We start from the raw sequence: 19,850 nt of genomic DNA, 5'->3' as shown, positions 1-19,850 counted from the left end.
GATAATGGGAGAGATAGAGAGAGATGGAGGGAGAGATAGAGGGAGAGATAGAGAGAGAGATGAAGGGAGAGATGGAGGGAGAGATAAAGAGATGGAGGGAGAGATGGAGGGAGATAGAGAGAGAGATGGATAGAGAGAGATAAAGAAAGAGAGATAGAGAGATAGGAGTAAGAAAGAAGGAGGGGGGGGGACAGTTTCCTTTAAAGAAAGAGGGGTTAAAGGAAGGATTGACATCTATCTCTTATTTTCCAGTTTTCTGTACTCTCTATTCTACCCCTCTCCTCAGGTTTACTGGACCCCCCTGTTAACGTATCCCTTCACCCCACTGGTCACGCAGGGCAGCTCCGGGTAGCATGGCACGCACTGAAAGACTGGGAAAACAGCGTGCAGTATGGAATACGTTACTCCTCCCAGAGTCTAAGGGAGAGGACAGAACTGGTACTGATAGCTCATTTTCGTAAAATCTGTCTCATCATTGACTGGGATATTCACTCTTTACTCACACTAGGATGGTACTGTGTAGGCTGCAGAGTGGCCATTTTGTGCCATTTTTGCTCTGTGAGAGAAATGATAGTGATGTCTTGCTCGCTTAAAATCTCTCTAATCATGACTGGCACAGCTTGCACCCAACTGGATGGTTGGCACATAGCAACCATTTTGTGTTGAAAGTCATCATACCCCCCACTGTTACTGCACTGGTATGTCATTCCTGTGTTCCCTCTGTGTCCAGGTGAAGCCGGGGAGGTCCCTCCTCCACAGCCTGGCCTCTCTGGTGCCGGGGGAGGAGGTCAACGTCCAGATGAGGGTCAAACACAGCGGCTACAGCGACACAGAGACCATCGGTCACTGGAGCCACTGGTCAGCCCCTGTGTCTACCATGGTGCCCCAGAGCGCAGGTGTGTGTGTGTGTGTGTGTGTGTGTGTGTGTGTGTGTGTGTGTGTGTGTGTGTGTGTGTGTGTGTGTGTGTGTGTGTGTGTGTGGCGGTAATGTTTAGTTTCATAATACACCTTTAGCAGTCTCTTGGCGTAAATACACACATGCTATTTACAGCAGCAACTGCAATTCAGCATCGTAATGTGGTCATCGTAATGTCTAATCCTCTCCATCCAAGGAGCGTGTGCTTTCGTTGAGTATTGAGTTCACATTCTCTCTTCCAGCTGATATTTCACTGTTGTGTCACACCTCTGATCTGCAAAATGTCACCTGCCAATGGGATGACCAGGCTGACAGTGACCCTACCTACAGACTCTTCTACAACATGGGCTCCAGGTAGCGGGAAAAAAAGCATACAAAACATTTGATATTTGTTATTTGATCGTTAATAATGATGATAACCTAATTGTATTCATTGCATCCCCTTGTAATGTTGTTTCTTTGGCCTGACTGGTGGTGTGGTGTTTTCAGCAGTGGAGAGGAGGAGGGCTGGAGAGAGTGTCTGCAGGACAAGAAGACCTCCCATAGTTGCTGTTTCCATGGAGATGAGTCCCGTGTCACATGGGTCAAACTCAGTGCTGGCCCTGGTGCTCTCAGTAGGACCTTCTACATTGAACCTCTCACACTCAACAACAGCAGTGAGTCATTGTCATACTGGGGAGGGACACAGCACCATTCACCTTTTATTCACACTACATACCTCATGTCACAGACTATCATTCATTTGATATGCTATTTAGCAGACACTTTTATCCAAAACAACTTACATTACAGTGACTATTTTTGTTTTATATATGGCTGGACTCAAACCCTCAACCTTAGCGTCGCCAGCGCCATGCTCTACCAACTGAGCCACACAGGACCACAAATTGACAGCACTGTCTGAGGTGGGAAAGTTGAGCGTGTATCTTGTGTAAATAAAGTCTGTCCTCTCCTCCCTCCCCCTGTGTGGTGTTTAGTCCGAACGGCCCCCCCAGGGAGACTCAGAGGGGAGTCAGAGGTGGGCAGGCTGAGCCTCAGATGGGATGCCCCCCTACTGGCCCTGTCTGCCCACCTCCTGTACCAGGTCCGCTACCAGCCACGAGGGGAGGGGGTGTGGAAGGTAAGGAGGCCACTCATAGACTTAAAAGATCCCAATAACCACACTTACACTAACTTACTCTCATCGATGTATACAACACTGTGGTCAAAGTGAACTACTACAATACTGTATACCAGTATCTAAACTACACTACTTAATGAACCCTCTCCTCTCAGACATACCCACACTTACACTTACTCTCACCATAGCTACAATATATATATATACATATACGCAGTATACTGCATATCGGATCTATGCTACTTCATTAAACCTTGATAAATGATGTGTTTTAATTGATTATATTGTGTAAATTGTTGTTTTCAATGTACTTTTCATGTTGTAAGCAGGGCTCCCCTAAAAGATCCTGGTCTTAGTAGGACACACCTGCACAAATAAAGGTTTATTATTATTATTATTAATAATAATAATAATAATAATAATAATTTTAAGCACCTCCTCTCTCTAGCTGGTCACCCTGCAGGGCCCAGAGACAGGAACATGTCTAGATGTGAAGACAGGAAGTCAGTACTCCATCCAGGTCAGAGCCAAGCCAGACGGCTCCTCCTACGCTGGCTACTGGAGTGACTGGTCACATGTCCTTATTGTGGCTATGCCCTCCGACTTAGGTACATTAAAACCACAAGCCACAGCACAATACTAATACTGCTGTATTCACCTTCACTCATCACATTTATCTAGAGACCAGCGGAGGCTGTTGGGGGTAGAAATTGGAGGACAGGCTCATTGTAAAGCATGGAACGGAATATTCCATTCCATGCATCACAATGAGCCCATCCTCTGATTTCTACCTCCACTATCCTCCCCTGCTAGAGAATGTCAGGCATCGATAGTCCCGTTCACACCGAAATCCATATAAATAACCTAGGTTCATGATCAGGCTAGTACCCATGATCTGCCTAGTACCCATTCACACCAAACCGTTCCCAATGAATAACCCACTAAATTCCTACTATGTACACTTGTCAGTGTGAATGGGACTTATGAAGCCACAAAACGCACAACATCACCATAGATGCGGAAGACGCTTTATTTCCAGAACTAGAATTGAAATATTATTGGTGATGACAGACTCGATGATTGTTCTCTCCAGGAACTCTCCTGCTCCTCTGGATCCCTCTCATGTTGCTCATAGTCTCCATCGTCTTCATCTCCATGTTCTCCAGATACTTCAGGTACAGTAACATACTTTTTCAGTCTGCTTTATGAATATCTTCATACCACAACACTTATATTCACCATTCACCTGTTATGTACTGACTTCTATCGTTTCACTCCACTCCAGTAAGCTCAAACAGTATCTGTGGCCACCAGTCCCCAACCTTGACAAAGTACTGCAGGGCTTCCTGACAGAAATCAACAGGCAAACTTGGGTAAATGATTTATACATTTCGTTGAGCATTAACAACATGAAGCTAGATTCCAATCAGTGTTATATTACAATCAATGATATAATAATATTGTATTTTTATGTATTATTATATTATATAATAACAATATAATAAAAAATATATTGAGTATAAATATGAAAAAGGGCCTGCCACATTACATTACACAGACTTGATAGTGTGCCTTAATGCCTTATGACCCAACTCTAGCCAAACTACTTTTTGTTTTGATTATTGTGCCTAATGTTACTTCCTCATTACCAACTTGCATACCATTCTAGTCTGAGTTCCTATATTTACTTTTTTGTGTCTCTAACATAGGACCCCCCCTTTAACGTAAAGCAGTGCTCTGAGGAGACCCCTGCCTCTATGGTGGAGATCATGTCTGAGGAAGATCCAGACAGAGGGAAGCCTTTAGGGGAGTCTTGTCTGCTGCTGACCCTGGAGAGAGGCTCCAATGGCGGGGAGCAGCAGGAGGAGGAGACCCCAGGGATCGGCTTGGAGATCAGCCAGGACTACGTGTCCCTCAACACTGATGATGTCATCCCCTGCCTGCGAGGGAACGAGTATGTGTACAAAGGGGCGGAGCCTGGCAGCCTGGTGGTGGGAGGACAGCATGTCCTTCAGATGAGGTGCCACTGTTCCATCACCAGCAGGTCCTCCAGTTTCCCATCATCCTCCACCACCACCAATGACATCCTGAACCGCTCCTACCAGCTGCTGGCAGAGCCCACAGAGGGGCTGGACGGCCAGGGTACCAGGGGAGCAGCGGGCAACCTCTATGCTAACCTGGAGAACATTGCCAGCGCCAACTAAACACGGTTCAGTCAGGACATTTGCGTTGTTTAATGAACAAGTTTAATGAAATGATAATACATTATGTTTGACGTAATATGATGGCTCCGCTCTGATATAGCTCCCTGTCTGAAATTAAACAACATTAAATACAATATAAGGCGGGTAATATAAGGCCCATAAACTTTTCAAACACCCCGTAGGTAGGTAAAAACACAGAGCAAACTTGCAGGCGGGAGCTGGGGTGGTGGGTGGGATGACCAAAAATAACTTGCATAGCCAGTGGCAAAAACACTGTTTACCCATGGTGGAGTGTTGCCTACCTCGGCTCTTTTAAGCCTAGTCCCAAGAACAGGTGATGTGTTGCTTGCTTTCATATGTGAATACAGCTGTCCGTCACCCAACGGCCAGCTGCCCTTCTCCTTCAAGCGCCCTGACTGAACCTACGTAAACTTCATATAATGGAACATCAATGGCAACATCCTGAGATATAACTGAAGCACTAAGAAGCTGAAGACAAAACACCTGGGGAATCAAATATTGAAACTGTGGAGATCATGACAATCAGCAGACATTGGGTTGTATTCTGGATATTTAGGTCTGCATTATGTTGCATGCAACAGCAATCATTTGTCTGGGAAAATTAAAGGCTTTGAATACAGCTCAAATATACAGTCCACATGGCAAAAAAAAGGACTTGGAGAATTAAACATTGTACACTATACACTTTGCCATAAAAACAGGTCCTGTGGATGCTATATGCAGTCTATATACATTGTAAAGAAACTGTAAATATCATACCTAATCTTTGTATTCGTATTTTCAATCTACTGTGTGACCTATTGCTTTACCATGTATAACGGACAGTGTGTGAAATACCCGTATGCGTTTCTGTCTGTCATCATCTTAGCTTTCTTAGCAACACGTGTTCTTCATTCTAGCAAATCAATGGAAAAAATACTTGTGTTCAACGTTGAGAAATGGCAAATGACAGAACGCAAATATTCTTAAATATCTTTATTACATAGTCAAATATTGCAACATGACAACAAATAAAATCATAAAATCAACAAGAGTGTTGTTTGAATAAGGAGAGAGGGCAGTCTTATTGCTCAATTCAAAACAAGACAGTGATGGGGAAGTCCAACTCTCCCATCAACAAAATGAGTAAAAACTCAGTTCAAATATGTTTTAAATGGTTCGTATCAGGTAAGGGCAAAACGACTGTATGCCGATTACACCATCTAATTTCAATAAACCCGGCTAAAACAAACAATTAATAATTCCATAAAACTCTTGAACAAGGGACATTAAATTGTTTCACTGGCTCTCTCCCTTTCAAGTGCTTCCAAACATTGAACCACGTAAAACATTTAAAGTTTGGAACATATCTAAGAGCTTCTAAAAAAAAATGGTCCCATCCAGAGGTGCAACAATGTCCTGAATCTTGAGCGGTCACATTAGCTTGCATCAATTCAACTTTGAGACGGGTCCAATGGTACTTTTTGGTCAGTTGGTTCAACAGTTCATATAAACGTCTGACTGAAATGAAGGCCTAATGATACCCCAACTCTCCTCATCCAAGAACATACATGATAAGACCACCCTTCTCATGTCATCCCAGACCAGACCCTCCTGAACCACAACCCCCCCCCCCCCCCCCCGCCCCCGACCCCTGGGGCAGTCCTCAGCTGGCCTTGAGGGCGTAGAGCACGTCATCCTGACTGACATTGAGACGGACTCGCTGCAGGACGTCTAGGCGGCTGTTCTCTAGCAGCAGCAGCCGGCAGGCCCCCAGACGCTGACACACGGCCAGACCCTCAGACACACTGATGGGCTGCAGCCCCTCCACACGACACAGGGCCTGGTGCTGCACAAACACCTACAGTAGACACACACACACACACACACACACTTTAGATAAGGGTAAGAAAACTTCACGGTGCAGATAAACAGAATGTAGAGGAGAGAGTTGATAAAGCATGGTAAGGGAGTATGTTTTTGGAGAAGGATGAATGTAGATTCCATACGGGAGACGTGGTGAGAAAGAGATATGACACTGTTTGACTACAAGGCCTTTACCTGTTGGAAGGTAGCCTCCTCCAATCCCAACCGCCGAAACTCAGCAATGATCGCCCTCAGGAAGAGCTGCTCCTGAAGAGAGGCACACCTGCCACACGCACACGCACACACACCATCAGTCCAAAGAACACACCTTGACCAGCTACACTTGATCATATACTAACTGCTAGGTAAAAGGCAGACCAAGGCGTCTCCCTGACCCTGTTGGCATAGATTGACAACTCCGTGGACCAATGGGTGACCCTCACCTGATGGCTTGGATGTAGGAGGAGGAGAACATCTCATCCAGGGCCTCCATCACATGACTCATGCCCACTAATCCCGTGGCGGATGGGTGAGCGGCAGAGTGTTCGCAGATCTCAGTGGAGCGTCGGCAAATGTCTAGACAACGCCGGGCGTCTCCTGACAGTGCTGCCACCTGCAGGCCAAAAGAGGAACAGCGCTTAGACACAGATGTACTACTGACACACAGATACAGATTCTTTTAAACACACAGATACACACAACACTATACCAATACTGGCTAGGACCTCCCTTTGCTCTCACAACAGCCTCAATTCTTCATGGCATTGATTCCACAAGATGGAAACATTCCTTTGAGATTCTGGTCCATGATGACATTATTGCATCACACAATTCCTGCAGATTTTTCAGGTGCACTTTCAAGCTGTGAATCTCCCGTTCTATCACATCCCAAAGGTGTTCTATTGGATTCAGATCCGGTGACTAGGAAGGCCACTGAAGAACACTGAACTCATTGTCATGTTCATGAAACCAGCTTGACTTTTGCTTTGTGACATGGTGCATTATCATGCTGGAAGTAGCCATTAGAAGATGGGTAAATTGTGGCCATGAAGGGATGCACATGGTCAGCAACAATACTCAAATATGCTGTGGCATTCAAGCGATGACTGATTGGTATTAACGGGCCCAAAGTGTGCCAAGAAAACATTCCCCACACCATTACACCACCTCCACCAGGAGAAGGTGTACAGGTGTTCCTAATAAAGTGTTTAGTGAGTGTATATCCTGCTGTCATCCCTGTGGACCATTCCTATCCATGCTAGAATTGTCTTCCTCACCAGCTGTGTCTCTTATGGGAGAGCATAGAGCAGTGATCCTCACTCCTGGTGGAGAGCCACAGTTCTGCAGGCTTTTTGTCCAGGCTCAGCAGTGACACCTGATTCAGCTAATCAAGCTTTCAAAGATCAGTTGATTAGTTCAATCAGGTGTGATAGCACTAGGCTGGGACAAAAACCTGGCCCCCCAGTGGTTCTCCAGGACCAGGATTGAGTATCACTGACCTAGAGGCCTAGCATACAGGCTAGCTACATGATGGTGTGTGTATGTAATGATGGTAACTACATGATTGTGTGTGTGTGTGTAATGAAGTGTGACAGAAATGAAGAGGGTTCTCCTGCCTTTCTGGACACCAGCTGAAGCGCGTCCTCCTCGAAGGCCTTGACCTTGTTCAGCCTGGACGTGATGATCTGCTGCAGCTGCTTGAAGCTGTACGGCTGGAAGGACATCCTCGTCAGACCCTGGAGACACACACACACACACACACACAGTTAAATCTCACACTAACACTGAGAATCTGACGCACTGCTATGAGGTGCACTGCCATGTGTGTGCACAAACCCTAACCCACACACACAACTAGAGCTACATTTCATGAGAAATACCAATGCAAAATTACAGATACCCATGTTCTGTAGAATATGCAGTGTTGACTGACAAGCTCATCTAACCAGTGCAACATCGCCCCCGTGTGGTGGCAAGTGACCCTACCAGTCTGCTGGCCACCCTGTTGATCATAATCCTCTCTGGGAGGTCCATGGTGTTGGCGATGGTCAGGACCACCAAGCGAGCGTGACGCCTGGTTGGCCAATCAAACAGGTTGTACATCACATTCTGCTTCCTGGTCCAGAGCAGGTCCAGCTGAGACGGGGGAAACACAGGGTCAGACATAGAATATATTTCTATTATATATTATTATTATTATTATTATATTAGAAATAAGAACAACAACAAAAACACTCCTCCGATGTAACTTAACTTCTACCAACACTTAGTTCGAGGTGTGAAATATAAACACCAACACCACATTCTCCTGTATGCAGGCAGAGTGCACTGTGGGTAAATGGCGCCCTCACCTCGTCCACCAGTAACACGGTGGTCTCTTTCTTGGGCGCTGGGTTACTGAACCGCTTCTCCAGCAGGGCGGCAGCGTGGTCAGCGGTCGCCTTCTGGTCAGTCAGTTTCTGGAGGAGAAGCGGTCATGGTTTGCACACACAGGTAAAGGGCTAGGAAGGCTATTTGTGACGTGTCTGAATGGACCATGTACCATCTTATAGGAGGAGGAGACCCAAACTAAAATCTTGGGGAGTTATTGAACAAAATCAAAAGGCCAGAGGAGAGGAAATGATATCCATATAAACTACCTTAGTGTTTTTCTTCTTTTTCCAATGCCATGTAGTGATCTTTCATACCTGTAGAATCTGCACGTAGGCTTGGTGAGGGTCCGTCATCTTCATGCCGTTGATCTCTATGAAGCGGAAGGATGGAATCTCATCCACATCAGAGGCGTGTTGGAGACAGCGGATCACCTCATGGACCGTGGCCGTTTTACCAGTTCCAGGGACGCCAGAGATATACATACACCTGGAAGAGACATCGGTTACTTGTCAATCATCCTGCTAGTGAGCGTTATCAGCAGGATCCTTTCATCCATTGTTTACCCCATCATGACGCTGCATTCTTTTAAGCAATTCTGCACTTTAGAACGCAGACTTAATTATTTTGCTGTTTTTTGTGTTGTTGTAGTAAGCCATGGAAGCTGAACACTAATTTCAATTTGTTCCCTAATAATTGACAATAAGCTTTTGAACTTGATGATTCTGCAGTGTTGTAGTAAACAACCCTAACCAGGTCTCCATCTTACCCTCCGGTGCCGTCGATGACCTTGCTCTCCACAAAGTTGTAGATGTCCTGGAACTCCTGCTCACGGCAGGGCAGAGACTCTGGCACTGAGGACACATGCAACCTGGGGACCAGAACACACACACACAAAATGGATCTTTGCTTTACTGCTGGGGATCAATTGCTATCCTCATGAAATACGATTCAAATTTCAAGCAAATAACATGCATCTTCTATTGATATGTCTACTGTATGAACGTGATCCCAGTTTGTCCTCACCTTGTCCTGGCTTCTTCTAGAACGTTCCCTGGCTGCCTGGCTGGAAGTGTTCTACTGGGAATGCTGGGCGTGGCATGGCGAGGTGTCTTGGGAGTGCTGGGGGGGGCCTGGAGAGAGAAATGGAATAATGACAACATTCCTTAATCTGTTACTCAGAACAAAGACTATTGAATATCAGACAGGCACCACTCAGGCCTACCGTACCTTCTTGCTTGGGGTCTTGCGTGGGGTCCTGGCAGGGCCGCGGGTCTTCTGCGTGGAGCGCGGGGTGCGGGACCCAGAGACTCGCTTGCTCTTCCTCACCACTGTCTCTTCGTCACTGTCGTCCAGCTTCTCTTCCTCATCCTCACTGTTGCTCTGCAGGTCCTTCTTAGACGGGACGAAGCAGACATCATCACATTCCTCTCCATCAGAGGACACATCCTGGTCATCGGTCAACAGATTCCTAAAACAAAAACACAACACAGTTCAGTTCAGTTGGGGATAGTATAACTGAGGGTTTAACAGTGCTTTAATAAACTGGCCAGTTCATTATCACCACAAATAACCAAAATCAGCACATATAGATCTCCCAGGAGAGCGCTCCTCAAATTCCCCCCCCTCTCCAGAAATAAGGGCAGGGTAGACAGTACTTACAGCTGCTTCCTGATTCGCGAGGAGACCAGCTGGGCGGACTTCCTCTTGGACCGGGGGGTCACGGCTGTCGGCAGGGGCGAGTTCTCAGACTCCTCTGTCCTGAGAACAACAGAGCCCAACAAAGACAACACTCAAGACCGTGCTAGAGACAAATAGGACAATACATTGTACTGGTGAATGAGTTGCTAAGTCCATCTGGACAGTATGATTGACTGGTGAATCATTTGAATGAAGTTAGTCAGTAGTTGAATACTCACAGCACTTCCAGAACAGGTTCCCTGATGGTTTTGGATGAGTCTTTCCTTCGGGAGGGGGTCGTAGCTCTTCAAGAAGACAGAGAAGATGGTAAGGCAACGCCTTCAAGACTTCAACTAATCATCATGATCATTTCCTTTCAGGGCTCAGTTTCACTGAAATGCTGCTTGTTTATCAGCATCAGCAAAGAGCAATCACTGATTAACCTGTGATTTTTTTTTCAACTTCTCATCTTGTGATTTTACATTCTGATTCCGATCCCAATCAAAACCCAAATGAATAACCAGTGAAACTATTCAGCAACTGCTGTAAACCCAAGTCTGTGAACACCCAGGCTCCCACCATGTGCTCCCCTGACCCCATCAGCCCTCCAGGGCCTTCATCCACCACCCGTCCCGTGCTCTAGTCCTGAGTCAGGGCTGGCCCACTCACTTCTGCACCCTCCTGGGGGTGGCCTGTCTCTTCCTGGGGGTCTTAGCTGAGCTTGCTGCCAACTCTACCTCAAATACCTCATCATCCAGGGGAGACACACCCAGCAGTTCCCTGGGGGGAAGGGAGAAAGGGAGGGAGGGAAGACTCTCTGGTTCACTGGGCTGAGCTTAGTCAGCATAGTGAATGACCATGAGAGCATTTCCACTTCCACAGCTGTGTGTGTGATATATAGAATAGTACACAGATCTGCAACATACTATGCTTTCTGGGGTCGGAATAATGGTTGGCATTGTACAGAACTACATTATTTGATGCATCATCATGTTGTATCTGCTCTGTTTGGGGACCTACCTGGTAGACTGCTCTTCTCCTGGGGCTGTGGGGGAGAGTCTCTCCAGGCTCACAGAGGGCCTCAGGGAGAACAAACCCAGACCGTTACTACGTTTTTGTCTACTCTTTATGGGGGAGAGGCAGTAGGACTGCTGGAGGGATTGTGAAGGGGAGGAGGACAGCCTTTGGGCGAGCACATTCTCTGACTCCACTTCCTCGTCTAAGAGCACTCCGAGCACGTCCTCCCTGGTGAGCCTCTTCCCTGGACCTGGTGAGATGAGATGACATCACACACACACACGTTACACAAGTAGGCTTTGGACACATGAAATCATAGCAGAGGCCAATTAATAACCAAGGACTTGCTTTCCTTGACTCCATGACGGCACTGTGTTACAAATCAAGTTATTCAAGATGACACTCACTGCCAATGCTGAGCTGCAGCTTCTTGCGTACGCCTGGGGTTCCTGAGATGCTGCCCCTCCTCTTGGCACTCAGGCATTTGGAGGCAGAGAGCTTGGAGGCTGAGTGGATCGACTCCGCCTCGCTGGCGGTGCCCATCTTGCCTGCGCTCATGGTGCCTCGGCTGTAGGTGGTGGCCCCTGCTCTCCTCATCACATTGAGGTCCGGGGTGGGCAGGGCACGGCGCACAGGGCCACGTGACACTGGGGTGGCGGTGGGGGGCAAGGATGGGGGAGACGGTGGGAGGGAAGGGTTGGGAGGGGGTGAGGCCGGGGTGTCCAGCATCAGTGCCGGGTCTAAAACCTTGAAGGTCTTGGTGTCCCAGGCCATCTTCACATACAATGTGTCCTTGCTGTCGGACTCTGGGAAAGGAGCCTCCCCTGGGAGGTGCTTGACCTGAGAGGAAACAGGAAGCAGTTGAAATGGGATAATATGGATCAATATGGAATTATAGACTATAACAATTAAATAACCTGTGTTAAGTGCTCCCTCACCTGCACTGTGTTGATGATGGAGTCTGCGTTGATCTCGTTGTCACAGGAGCGTCCCTGGTAGAAGAAGATCTCCTGAGGGTGGGGCTCCCTGCCTAGGAGCTTCTTCTTGTTATGGGGAACCTCACACACACGCACAAACCACTGCACCTCAGCCTTCTTCTGCTTGTGAGCCTCTATGAAACACAGCAACATAATGTTGACAATGCAGAACACACAATGCTACGAGAGAGAGTTGCTTCAGAACAGGACATGGGCATTGAGAATGCAGGGTGGTATAGTGTCTAACACAAAACACAATGCCATGTGTGCGAGAGTATTTCAGTAAAGTGTCTGAGATTAGAGTGGCCACTCACCATCACCGAAGAGCTTGATAATCTTAGCAACATAAGGGTTGTCTTCATCTTCGCCCTCAATGAGAATGTACTGTCCAGGCGTTAGCACAGTGGATCCGAAACGACCCTCCACACTGATGCTCAAAGAGCTACACGTGACAAGGAAGAGACCAGAGTTGTTTTAAGACAAAATTAACTGGTTTGTTCAGTGCTTTGGGTAACTAACAACTGTTCAATACATCCTCACGCTTAAATTGAAACCTACTCATAATAATAATTCTTCAATTTCCTGTCGAAGCTTGTCGGTGTTCCCCCCCAGTTGTAGACACGTCTCACTCGCAGTCTTGTAAAATAGCGGACCATATTTGCAGAGCTTGAAAGAAACAGAGACAATCACGAAATGTAACAGTCGAGAATATTTACATTATGATATTTCACACATGAAAGCAGTCAACAATAACCGGAACAGCAACTTTCACACATTAATTGGCTGCATGGCTAGCTAAATCAACTTGGCTAGCTCGATGTTCATACTCACACAAGAACAGTCGGATAAAACACTTAGAATCCAAACGGGAAAACAAGTTTCGAAAGGCAGTAGTCATATAAGAGAGATATCAATCTATAGTGTGACCATTCTGCAATCTCTTGCAGGCAACTTCATAAAATCAGTCTACAATGCATTGAAGTCTACCAGTAGTTACACAGCAACTTCACTCCCTTTCGCGCGAAAATTGCGTGTTGGCGTGTCACAGAAATATCGCCCAATCAAGACAAAGAATGCTGTGCGCACAACCTGGAAGTACACGATGTTGCTCCGGAAGTTGTCAACCACACGCTGATGGTTGTTTCGTAGAGAAACACATTTCTTCATTCAATCTTGAACTGTTAAAATGGCAAATAGAACTGTTAAAGATGCCAATAGTATACATGGAACCAATCCACAATACCTGGTTGAAAAAATTATTCGAACTAGGATCTATGAATCGAAATATTGGAAAGAAGAATGCTTTGGATTGACGGGTAAGTGTGATAGCTAACTAGGCTAACTAGCTATACACATCAGCTGGCAGTAAAGACTAAATTATTTAGAAAAATAAATGCCGCCCTGAATTGATTGCTTCCTAAGGCTTTCTCCCTGTATTTGGATCTCTAGTTAGTTAGTTAGTTAGTTAGTTAGCTCACTAAGTCTTTCACTTGTAGCTAATACGAACTCTCACCATCAATGCAACGGCTCACATAGAATAGCTAGCTGGCTAACACATCCTCACTGTGTTGTGTGTTTACTTTGATCAACAGCTGAGCTTGTTGTTGACAAAGCGATGGAGTTGAAGTTCGTTGGTGGAGTTTATGGGGGAAATATTAAGCCTACACCGTTCCTGTGTCTCACGCTGAAGATGCTGCAAATTCAACCAGAGAAAGACATCATCGTAGAATTCATTAAAAACGAAGATTTCAAGTACGTCTGCCGTTTTTACTGTCAATGTTAACGTTGTTAATGTCTTACCCCATCAGAACCCAAATCATATGATTGTTTTCCTAATTGTTTGTAAGCAATGTAATTGTAAACAAATACCCTATTGCTTCAAAACATGGCTAAAACTATCATTTGTATCTCATGGATGGTCAGTCATTGCATCCATAGCTGTCTATGAAATTGAGACTGGTTACATTTCTCCAGCCCCAACCCTCAGCAGTTTATCAAAAAAGTGGCTAGGAGCCTATATGAAAGCTTGTGTCACTCTCATAGACGTACATCATTGGTCACCCTCCACTGTGGCAACTGTAATGTGATGTCTGCCTTCATTTCAGGTATGTCCGCTTGCTTGGAGCAATGTACATGAGGTTGACTGGCACCTCAGTTGACTGCTACAAATACCTGGAACCACTGTACAATGACTACAGAAAAATCAAGAGTCAGAACCGGAATGGAGGTATGGTTTATGTTTAATTGGCTGATATTACTGCAGTGATGCATGATGAATGCAAAAGGGAACTAGCTTTCTTTGGTGTGACGGACAAGAAGTATCAGTCATATGAGGTTAAAATGCCCCTCTTCTCACGCTTTCTTTCAGAGTTCGAGCTGATGCATGTAGATGAGTTTATCGATGAGCTGCTTCATGCTGAGAGGATGTGTGACATCATCCTTCCCAGGCTCCAGGTAATTCTGCCTCCTTGTAAATGTTCATGTACATCACCATGTTTCACAGAAGTGGAATGCTGAGGTGTGTGTGTGCGTGTGTGTGTACACTACAGAAAAGGCAGGTCCTTGAGGAGGCCGAGCTTTTAGACACACGCATCAGTGCCCTGGAAGAGGACCTGGATGAGGTGGAGACCAGTGAAGATGAAGATGAGGAAGAGGAAAAGGTAGTTGTTTTGACTTCAGAATGTTGTTTTTTGGCATGTGGTGTTTGGGCCACTGCAATGGTGAGTGGAATGCTAAAGTGTTTGTTTAAATACCCACAGCCAGAGAGAGTCCAGACCCCTGAGCCCCACAGACGCAGTTACCGTGACAACGACCGGCCTCGCCGCTCTCCGTCCCCACGCTACAGACGCAGTCGTTCACCCAGACGGTAACTACTAGTCTTCTATCAGTCATTTCAAAGTAATTTCCTTCAATATCCTTTTTAGATACTGACCATCTTTTGTTTCATTTTGTATAAACAGGAGGAGCAGATCACCCAAGAGACGAAGGTATGTAGGTCTCTGCTCCCAGCTGGATTTGTATCCACTGAACTTTCCTTGTATTATATTTTTTATTTCAGCTAAATCAGTTAGTATTTGAATGTGATGTCAAAGAGCATACCGTTTTTGGTAGTCCTGAATAATAAGGGAATTGAGAGAGATTTAGTTTGTCTCTTGTTCCCCTCAAGACTCTTTGTAACATTGTCTTGTCTTGTCTTCTCGTTCTCTTCATTTCCCACACAGCCCATCTCCGAGACGGGAGCGCCACCGCAGCAAAAGCCCCCGCCGCCACCGCAGTCGGTCCAGAGAGAGACGTCACCGCTCCAAGTCCCCAGGTACCTTTAGGCACAGCCTCTACAGCAACCTGTAACCTAACATTTGGGGCGAGTGTGATTTGATTGCGTGTTAGCTGATTGTACTGTTTGTTTTCAAAGTGCTTGTTACAACAATCGTTTTCTGCCTCCCAGTCTGATCTAAACTTGTCTCTGTTTTGTCCCAGGGCATCACAGAAGCCACAGGCATCGCAGTCACTCCAAGTCCCCAGAGAGGTAAATGTTAAAGGAGAGAGACTCACCTTTATGATACCAGGATGTAGCACAGTGACCCTCACCCTTGGTTCTGGAGAGCCGCAGTATTGCAGGCTTTTTTACCCAGCGTAGTCCTGACACACCTGGTTCAGCTAATCAAGGTTTTGAATCAGAATGAGATATCTTTTTATTTGGCCAAGTATATTTGCACATACAGGAAATTGACTTGGTGAGGTTGGTGCATGGGACATAAAAAAAAATTGTAAAAAAAACAATATATAAGCAAATATTAACAAAAGATTTACAGAATAGCAAAATATTAACACAATAGCAATAACACATTTACAAAATAGAACAATAAAACAATACATTTTGTAGTGGAATCACAATTAACAGAATTAAAGACTAAAAACAAACAAAGAAGTGCGCAACAACACACCGAGGCAGCCGTAGGAGGTGCCATCTTGATGATAAAAAGACGAGTTGATTAAATCAGCTATGATAATACTAGGCTGGGAGGAACACCTGGACCCACTGCGGCACTCCTGGACCAGGAATGAGTATCATTGATCTAGCATGGTTTGGAGAGATGCTTTTTACTATGTTTACAATGTAGTTGCAGAGACAGTCATTCGGTGCGTGTGGCTATTGATGTCTAGTCGCCAACTATTGTTGTCTTTCTCCTTTCTTTTATTTAAGGAGTTCAAAAAAGAGCCACAAGAAGAGTCGAAGAGGAAACGAGTGATTTATTTTGTATTCTCTTCTTTTGGATATATTATTTTTTGGACTTTAAAGTTAATATGTTCAAAATGTGTATCTAATGTAATGTAATTTCTGTGATTTTTTATTTTTTTTTGGAAACCAATTGCTATTTTAGATCCTTTCAGACTCACTGACCATGTTGAAATACTATTTTATCTCCACGGTAACATTTTTGTTCTAATATCTGCATCTGTTCACAGAGTAATGCAATAACGTCTTTGTTATCTCTCTAGTGAGATGCCATTCTGTCAGTGGTCTGGGTATTGTGAAATGCCCACTCATTGTTTACTCAGAAAAGCAATTTTTGTCATTAAAACTCTTATTGAGAGCTATCGGGAATGTTATGTGCCCTATTCTCACAGAATAATTGTGGGAAAATATTTGTATGTGGCTGTATATTGTATCATCACCTGAATGTGTGACTGGTATGAAATAAGTACTGGCAGTTCATGCCACTTTTATACAAATAAAGAACTTTGAAATACAGTCGTAACATAGCATTGGTCATGTGTTGTGTTTTATTGGCTCAAAACAAAGGAACCAAGTTTACTCTTATGAAGATCAGTTGAAAAGATTGTTTCAAAAGTTACATACATTTTTTTATTTTATAAAAGGCTAAATGCTGTAAACACAGTTGGTTATTCTGACAAAGTATTTGCTTGGATTGCTACCATTCAGTTTAATTCAGGAACTGACTTGAATTTATAAATGAAAAACAGAAAACTGTTGAACTAGAAAGCTTCTCATTTTCAGTATATTGAGAAATCATTGACAATGAATGGTATATACAATCACTGAATTCCAATGATTGCAAATTCACTTCCTGAATTGACATGAAATGAAATTCAACTGACCCCAACCCTTGTTGATACTACTTCATCAATAACAGCTAATCCAGCAGTGATTTAGGATTGTTCAGTGAGCGCCTATTTTCACAATTATTCATTGAGCTCAGCCAGAAAGTTTTGTATTTCTGCACATCTTCGATTTCTTCCCCGTTCTGAAATTTTCCTCAACATTTTGATACTGTGTCTACCATATTTTGTTGGGTTTGGTATTTCTGCTGCCATCATGTGATAATTAATAGATCTGTTGGTGTCATGAAGGTGACCATTCAGGTATTGGGCGTAGTGGTTGTAGAGCTGTTGTTTCTGGAAGGGCTCCTGTTCACTTTCAAGTAATTCTTCAAATATCTGATTGGCTAGTGCCATGTCACTGATTGATGCTGTGTACATGTCTGCCAGCTCCAGTTTTGCCTTGAACGAGGACTCTGGGTACAGGGAGATCACTTCCCTATAGAGACTGATGGCTCGGTCTATCAGACTTTGCCTGTTTAAACCGTCATCCCTTGAATTGACTTTCCATTTGTAAGACTTTGCCAGCCTCTTTTTCAAGTAGCGCTCATTGGGATGTCTTTCCAGAGCTTCTTCTGCCAGGTCAATAGCTTCACTGTCTGTCAAATACATTCTGTATAATCTAAGTAAGGGTCTAAGACCATTATAGCAGCTGACAGGCTTTCTCAAAACCTGCTGACCTAGCACACGTGCTTCGCCTTTTTTCACATGATGAGCCATGGCACGTCTTATCAGGTAGACACTGGCTAGGTACAAGTTCTCTGGATCATGCTTCTGGGCAATTCTCATCTTTTCTAAAACCTCAGACTCCATCTGTTTTCCCGAAGCAACATGGTCCAAGGCCAAGGCATGGCTTGTATGCCACTCCTTTCTATCAGGATCCATCCTGATAGCCATTTGGAAGTAATCCACTGCTTTGCATTTTTTGTATTGGTCGAACTTCATGAGAGTCCATGCTTTTTCAGCACACACCTCGGGATGCAGATCTACCTGTGATGGCGATGGGTAATCCCGTAGCAGTGCCTCCACTTTTGTCACATAGTCCTGGCTCTCTGCTTGGTTGTCCAAATGGTAGTGCACCCAGGCTAGGTTCCCATAGTGGACTAACAGCCAAGGACCTACTTCTTCCTTTTTTATTTGGTGAAAAGCCTCCTCTGCCTTGCTGAGGCACTGCAGGGCATCATCAGGGGAGCCCAGTGTGTGGTGTATGTAAGCCCACAAGTTGTACATGTGACCCAGCCATGGATATCCCTCCTCGATGCCAATGTCCTCCAGGTGATCTCTGATACTCAGCAGCTTAGATCTGCTGTAGTCTAGTCCCCATATGAAGTGGCATTCCAGCTCCTCCAATTGAGTTCTCAGGGCTGTCTGAACAGTGCTGGGAAACAGAGGGTTTTTAAAACATTAGCATTTTTAAAAGTGTTTTGTTGTTTGTTTTTCTCCAGAAAATATTTGTCATTAATAATTCATGTGACAAAAGACCATTCCCGAAAAAAAACTGAGGGAAAGCTGAATATGATGGTGCTTACCTCATAGTTGGGCAGTAGGATGAATAATTCTATGAGTAGGACTCCCTGTTGTAGTCTCTTGAGTCAGTGGCTAGACTAATGAGTGTCAGTGAATATCCAAGGCTGTATTTATGCCTTTGGGTGGGCTATCATAAAAGGAGGAATGTTAGCCTTCACGCACTGCTTGGACTTGGACATTGTACTTTAAAGGTGGGTACTTTATAACATTTTGCTCGACAATGCTGCATGATGTAATGTGTTTATGGCATACTCTTTATTATATTTCAACCTTTTGTGAAAGCTTAACCTCGACCTATCTATGTGTAATCATTAACAGCTTTTCAAATAGAAACTGACCTGAAGAAGTTAAATATTATTAACAGCTTAGTCTGCAACAGTGTAGCCAGTTTCCCTCAGCCAATTTTCTCTCATCTGCATTATGTGGAACTGTAATTGTAAAAACCCTTATTGAGAGCTGTCGTAAAAGCAATGGGTAAAGCAATGTAATGTGACCTATACTTACAGAATTAGTGTTGGTAAATATTTGTATTTGTCTGTATTTTGTCTGTCAATGCATATAAAGTTACATTGTTTCATCACCTGAATGTGTGACTGGTATGAGATCAGCGCTGACTGTGCATGTCACTTTTATATAAATAAATAACTTTGCCCCCATTTGAGATACAGTAGTAACAATAAAATCAAACTTTCTTTATACAGCATATGTTGTACATCAATTAAAAAGCATGGACTCTCATGAAGTTCAACCATGACCGTGATGGAAAGTGGTGGAATACCTCTGAAAGGCTATCAGGATGGAGCCTAAGAGAAACGAGTGGCATACAAGCCACGCCTTGGCCTTGAACTATTGGACCACATAAGGAGTCTGAGGTTTTAGAGAAGATGACAATGGCCAAGGAACATGATCCAAAGAAGTTGTTTAAAAGTGTGGTTTCTTTTTTCTAAAGACAGTAGCTGAATATCATAGAATCTGTTTATCTCTCAGAGTAGCTACTTACCTCATAGTTGAGTAGTGTAAGTTCCACAGGGCCAATCACACCCAATATTCAG

General features: G+C 44.6%; 4 protein-coding genes across 4 annotated transcripts in view; 2 read left to right on the top strand and 2 right to left on the bottom strand.

Annotated features, from left to right (window-relative positions):
• mpl (MPL proto-oncogene, thrombopoietin receptor) overlaps positions 1–5,909 on the top strand; it is a 7,514-nt gene extending 1,605 nt beyond the window's left edge. Inside the window, exons 4-12 of the mRNA XM_083671979.1 lie at positions 287–438; positions 731–896; positions 1,159–1,270; positions 1,406–1,572; positions 1,894–2,036; positions 2,485–2,644; positions 3,130–3,211; positions 3,322–3,409; positions 3,746–5,909. Coding sequence (XP_083528105.1) covers positions 287–438; positions 731–896; positions 1,159–1,270; positions 1,406–1,572; positions 1,894–2,036; positions 2,485–2,644; positions 3,130–3,211; positions 3,322–3,409; positions 3,746–4,240 — 1,565 coding nt within the window. The 3' untranslated portion in view covers positions 4,241–5,909. The remainder of the gene's footprint in view (positions 1–286; positions 439–730; positions 897–1,158; positions 1,271–1,405; positions 1,573–1,893; positions 2,037–2,484; positions 2,645–3,129; positions 3,212–3,321; positions 3,410–3,745) is intronic.
• orc1 (origin recognition complex, subunit 1) lies at positions 5,901–13,126 on the bottom strand. The gene is made up of 18 exons (XM_083671978.1): positions 12,982–13,126; positions 12,709–12,816; positions 12,465–12,592; positions 12,112–12,284; positions 11,581–12,013; positions 11,177–11,423; positions 10,396–10,461; positions 10,139–10,237; positions 9,707–9,947; positions 9,503–9,609; positions 9,246–9,347; positions 8,794–8,965; positions 8,458–8,565; positions 8,093–8,242; positions 7,723–7,842; positions 6,550–6,719; positions 6,302–6,389; positions 5,901–6,101 (listed from the first exon to the last, which is right to left on the bottom strand). Exons 2-18 carry the CDS (start codon positions 12,804–12,806, stop codon positions 5,907–5,909), a joined length of 2,697 nt encoding a protein of 898 aa, XP_083528104.1. The 5' UTR covers positions 12,807–12,816; positions 12,982–13,126; the 3' UTR covers positions 5,901–5,906.
• Positions 13,127–13,291: 165 nt separating this feature from the next.
• prpf38a (pre-mRNA processing factor 38A) lies at positions 13,292–16,911 on the top strand. Its single transcript, XM_083671667.1, has 10 exons — positions 13,292–13,466; positions 13,743–13,902; positions 14,256–14,377; positions 14,519–14,604; positions 14,700–14,810; positions 14,910–15,016; positions 15,111–15,137; positions 15,372–15,463; positions 15,628–15,676; positions 16,355–16,911. The coding sequence occupies exons 1-10, from the start codon at positions 13,337–13,339 to the stop codon at positions 16,398–16,400; spliced, it is 930 nt and encodes a 309-aa protein (XP_083527793.1). The 5' UTR covers positions 13,292–13,336; the 3' UTR covers positions 16,401–16,911.
• Positions 16,912–17,076: 165 nt separating this feature from the next.
• Positions 17,077–19,810, bottom strand: LOC310805839 (interferon-induced protein with tetratricopeptide repeats 5-like). The gene is made up of 2 exons (XM_083671666.1): positions 19,799–19,810; positions 17,077–18,649 (listed from the first exon to the last, which is right to left on the bottom strand). The coding sequence occupies exons 1-2, from the start codon at positions 19,801–19,803 to the stop codon at positions 17,356–17,358; spliced, it is 1,299 nt and encodes a 432-aa protein (XP_083527792.1). The 5' UTR covers positions 19,804–19,810; the 3' UTR covers positions 17,077–17,355.
• Between the last annotated feature and the right edge of the window lie 40 nt (positions 19,811–19,850).

This window comes from Argentina silus (assembly GCF_951799395.1).
Source record: "Argentina silus genome assembly, chromosome: 6".
Classification (NCBI taxonomy): domain Eukaryota; kingdom Metazoa; phylum Chordata; class Actinopteri; order Argentiniformes; family Argentinidae; genus Argentina; species Argentina silus.
This window is presented reverse-complemented; position numbering and strand designations above follow the sequence as displayed.

Excerpts from the sequence above, each read along its gene's own strand:
- orc1 (XM_083671978.1), bottom strand. The coding sequence starts at position 12,806 with ATGGTCCGCTATTTTACAAGACTGCGAGTGAGACGTGTCTACAACTGG. Across the intron at positions 9,348-9,502 it reads CTAGAAGAAGCCAGGACAAG|GTTGCATGTGTCCTCAGTGC; the intron begins GTGAGGACAAAC and ends TCTGGTCCCCAG. Across the intron at positions 8,243-8,457 it reads CCGTGTTACTGGTGGACGAG|CTGGACCTGCTCTGGACCAG; the intron begins GTGAGGGCGCCA and ends CCCCCGTCTCAG.
- prpf38a (XM_083671667.1), top strand. The coding sequence starts at position 13,337 with ATGGCAAATAGAACTGTTAAAGATGCCAATAGTATACATGGAACCAAT. Across the intron at positions 14,605-14,699 it reads TCATCCTTCCCAGGCTCCAG|AAAAGGCAGGTCCTTGAGGA; the intron begins GTAATTCTGCCT and ends TGTACACTACAG. Across the intron at positions 15,464-15,627 it reads TCACCGCTCCAAGTCCCCAG|GGCATCACAGAAGCCACAGG; the intron begins GTACCTTTAGGC and ends GTTTTGTCCCAG.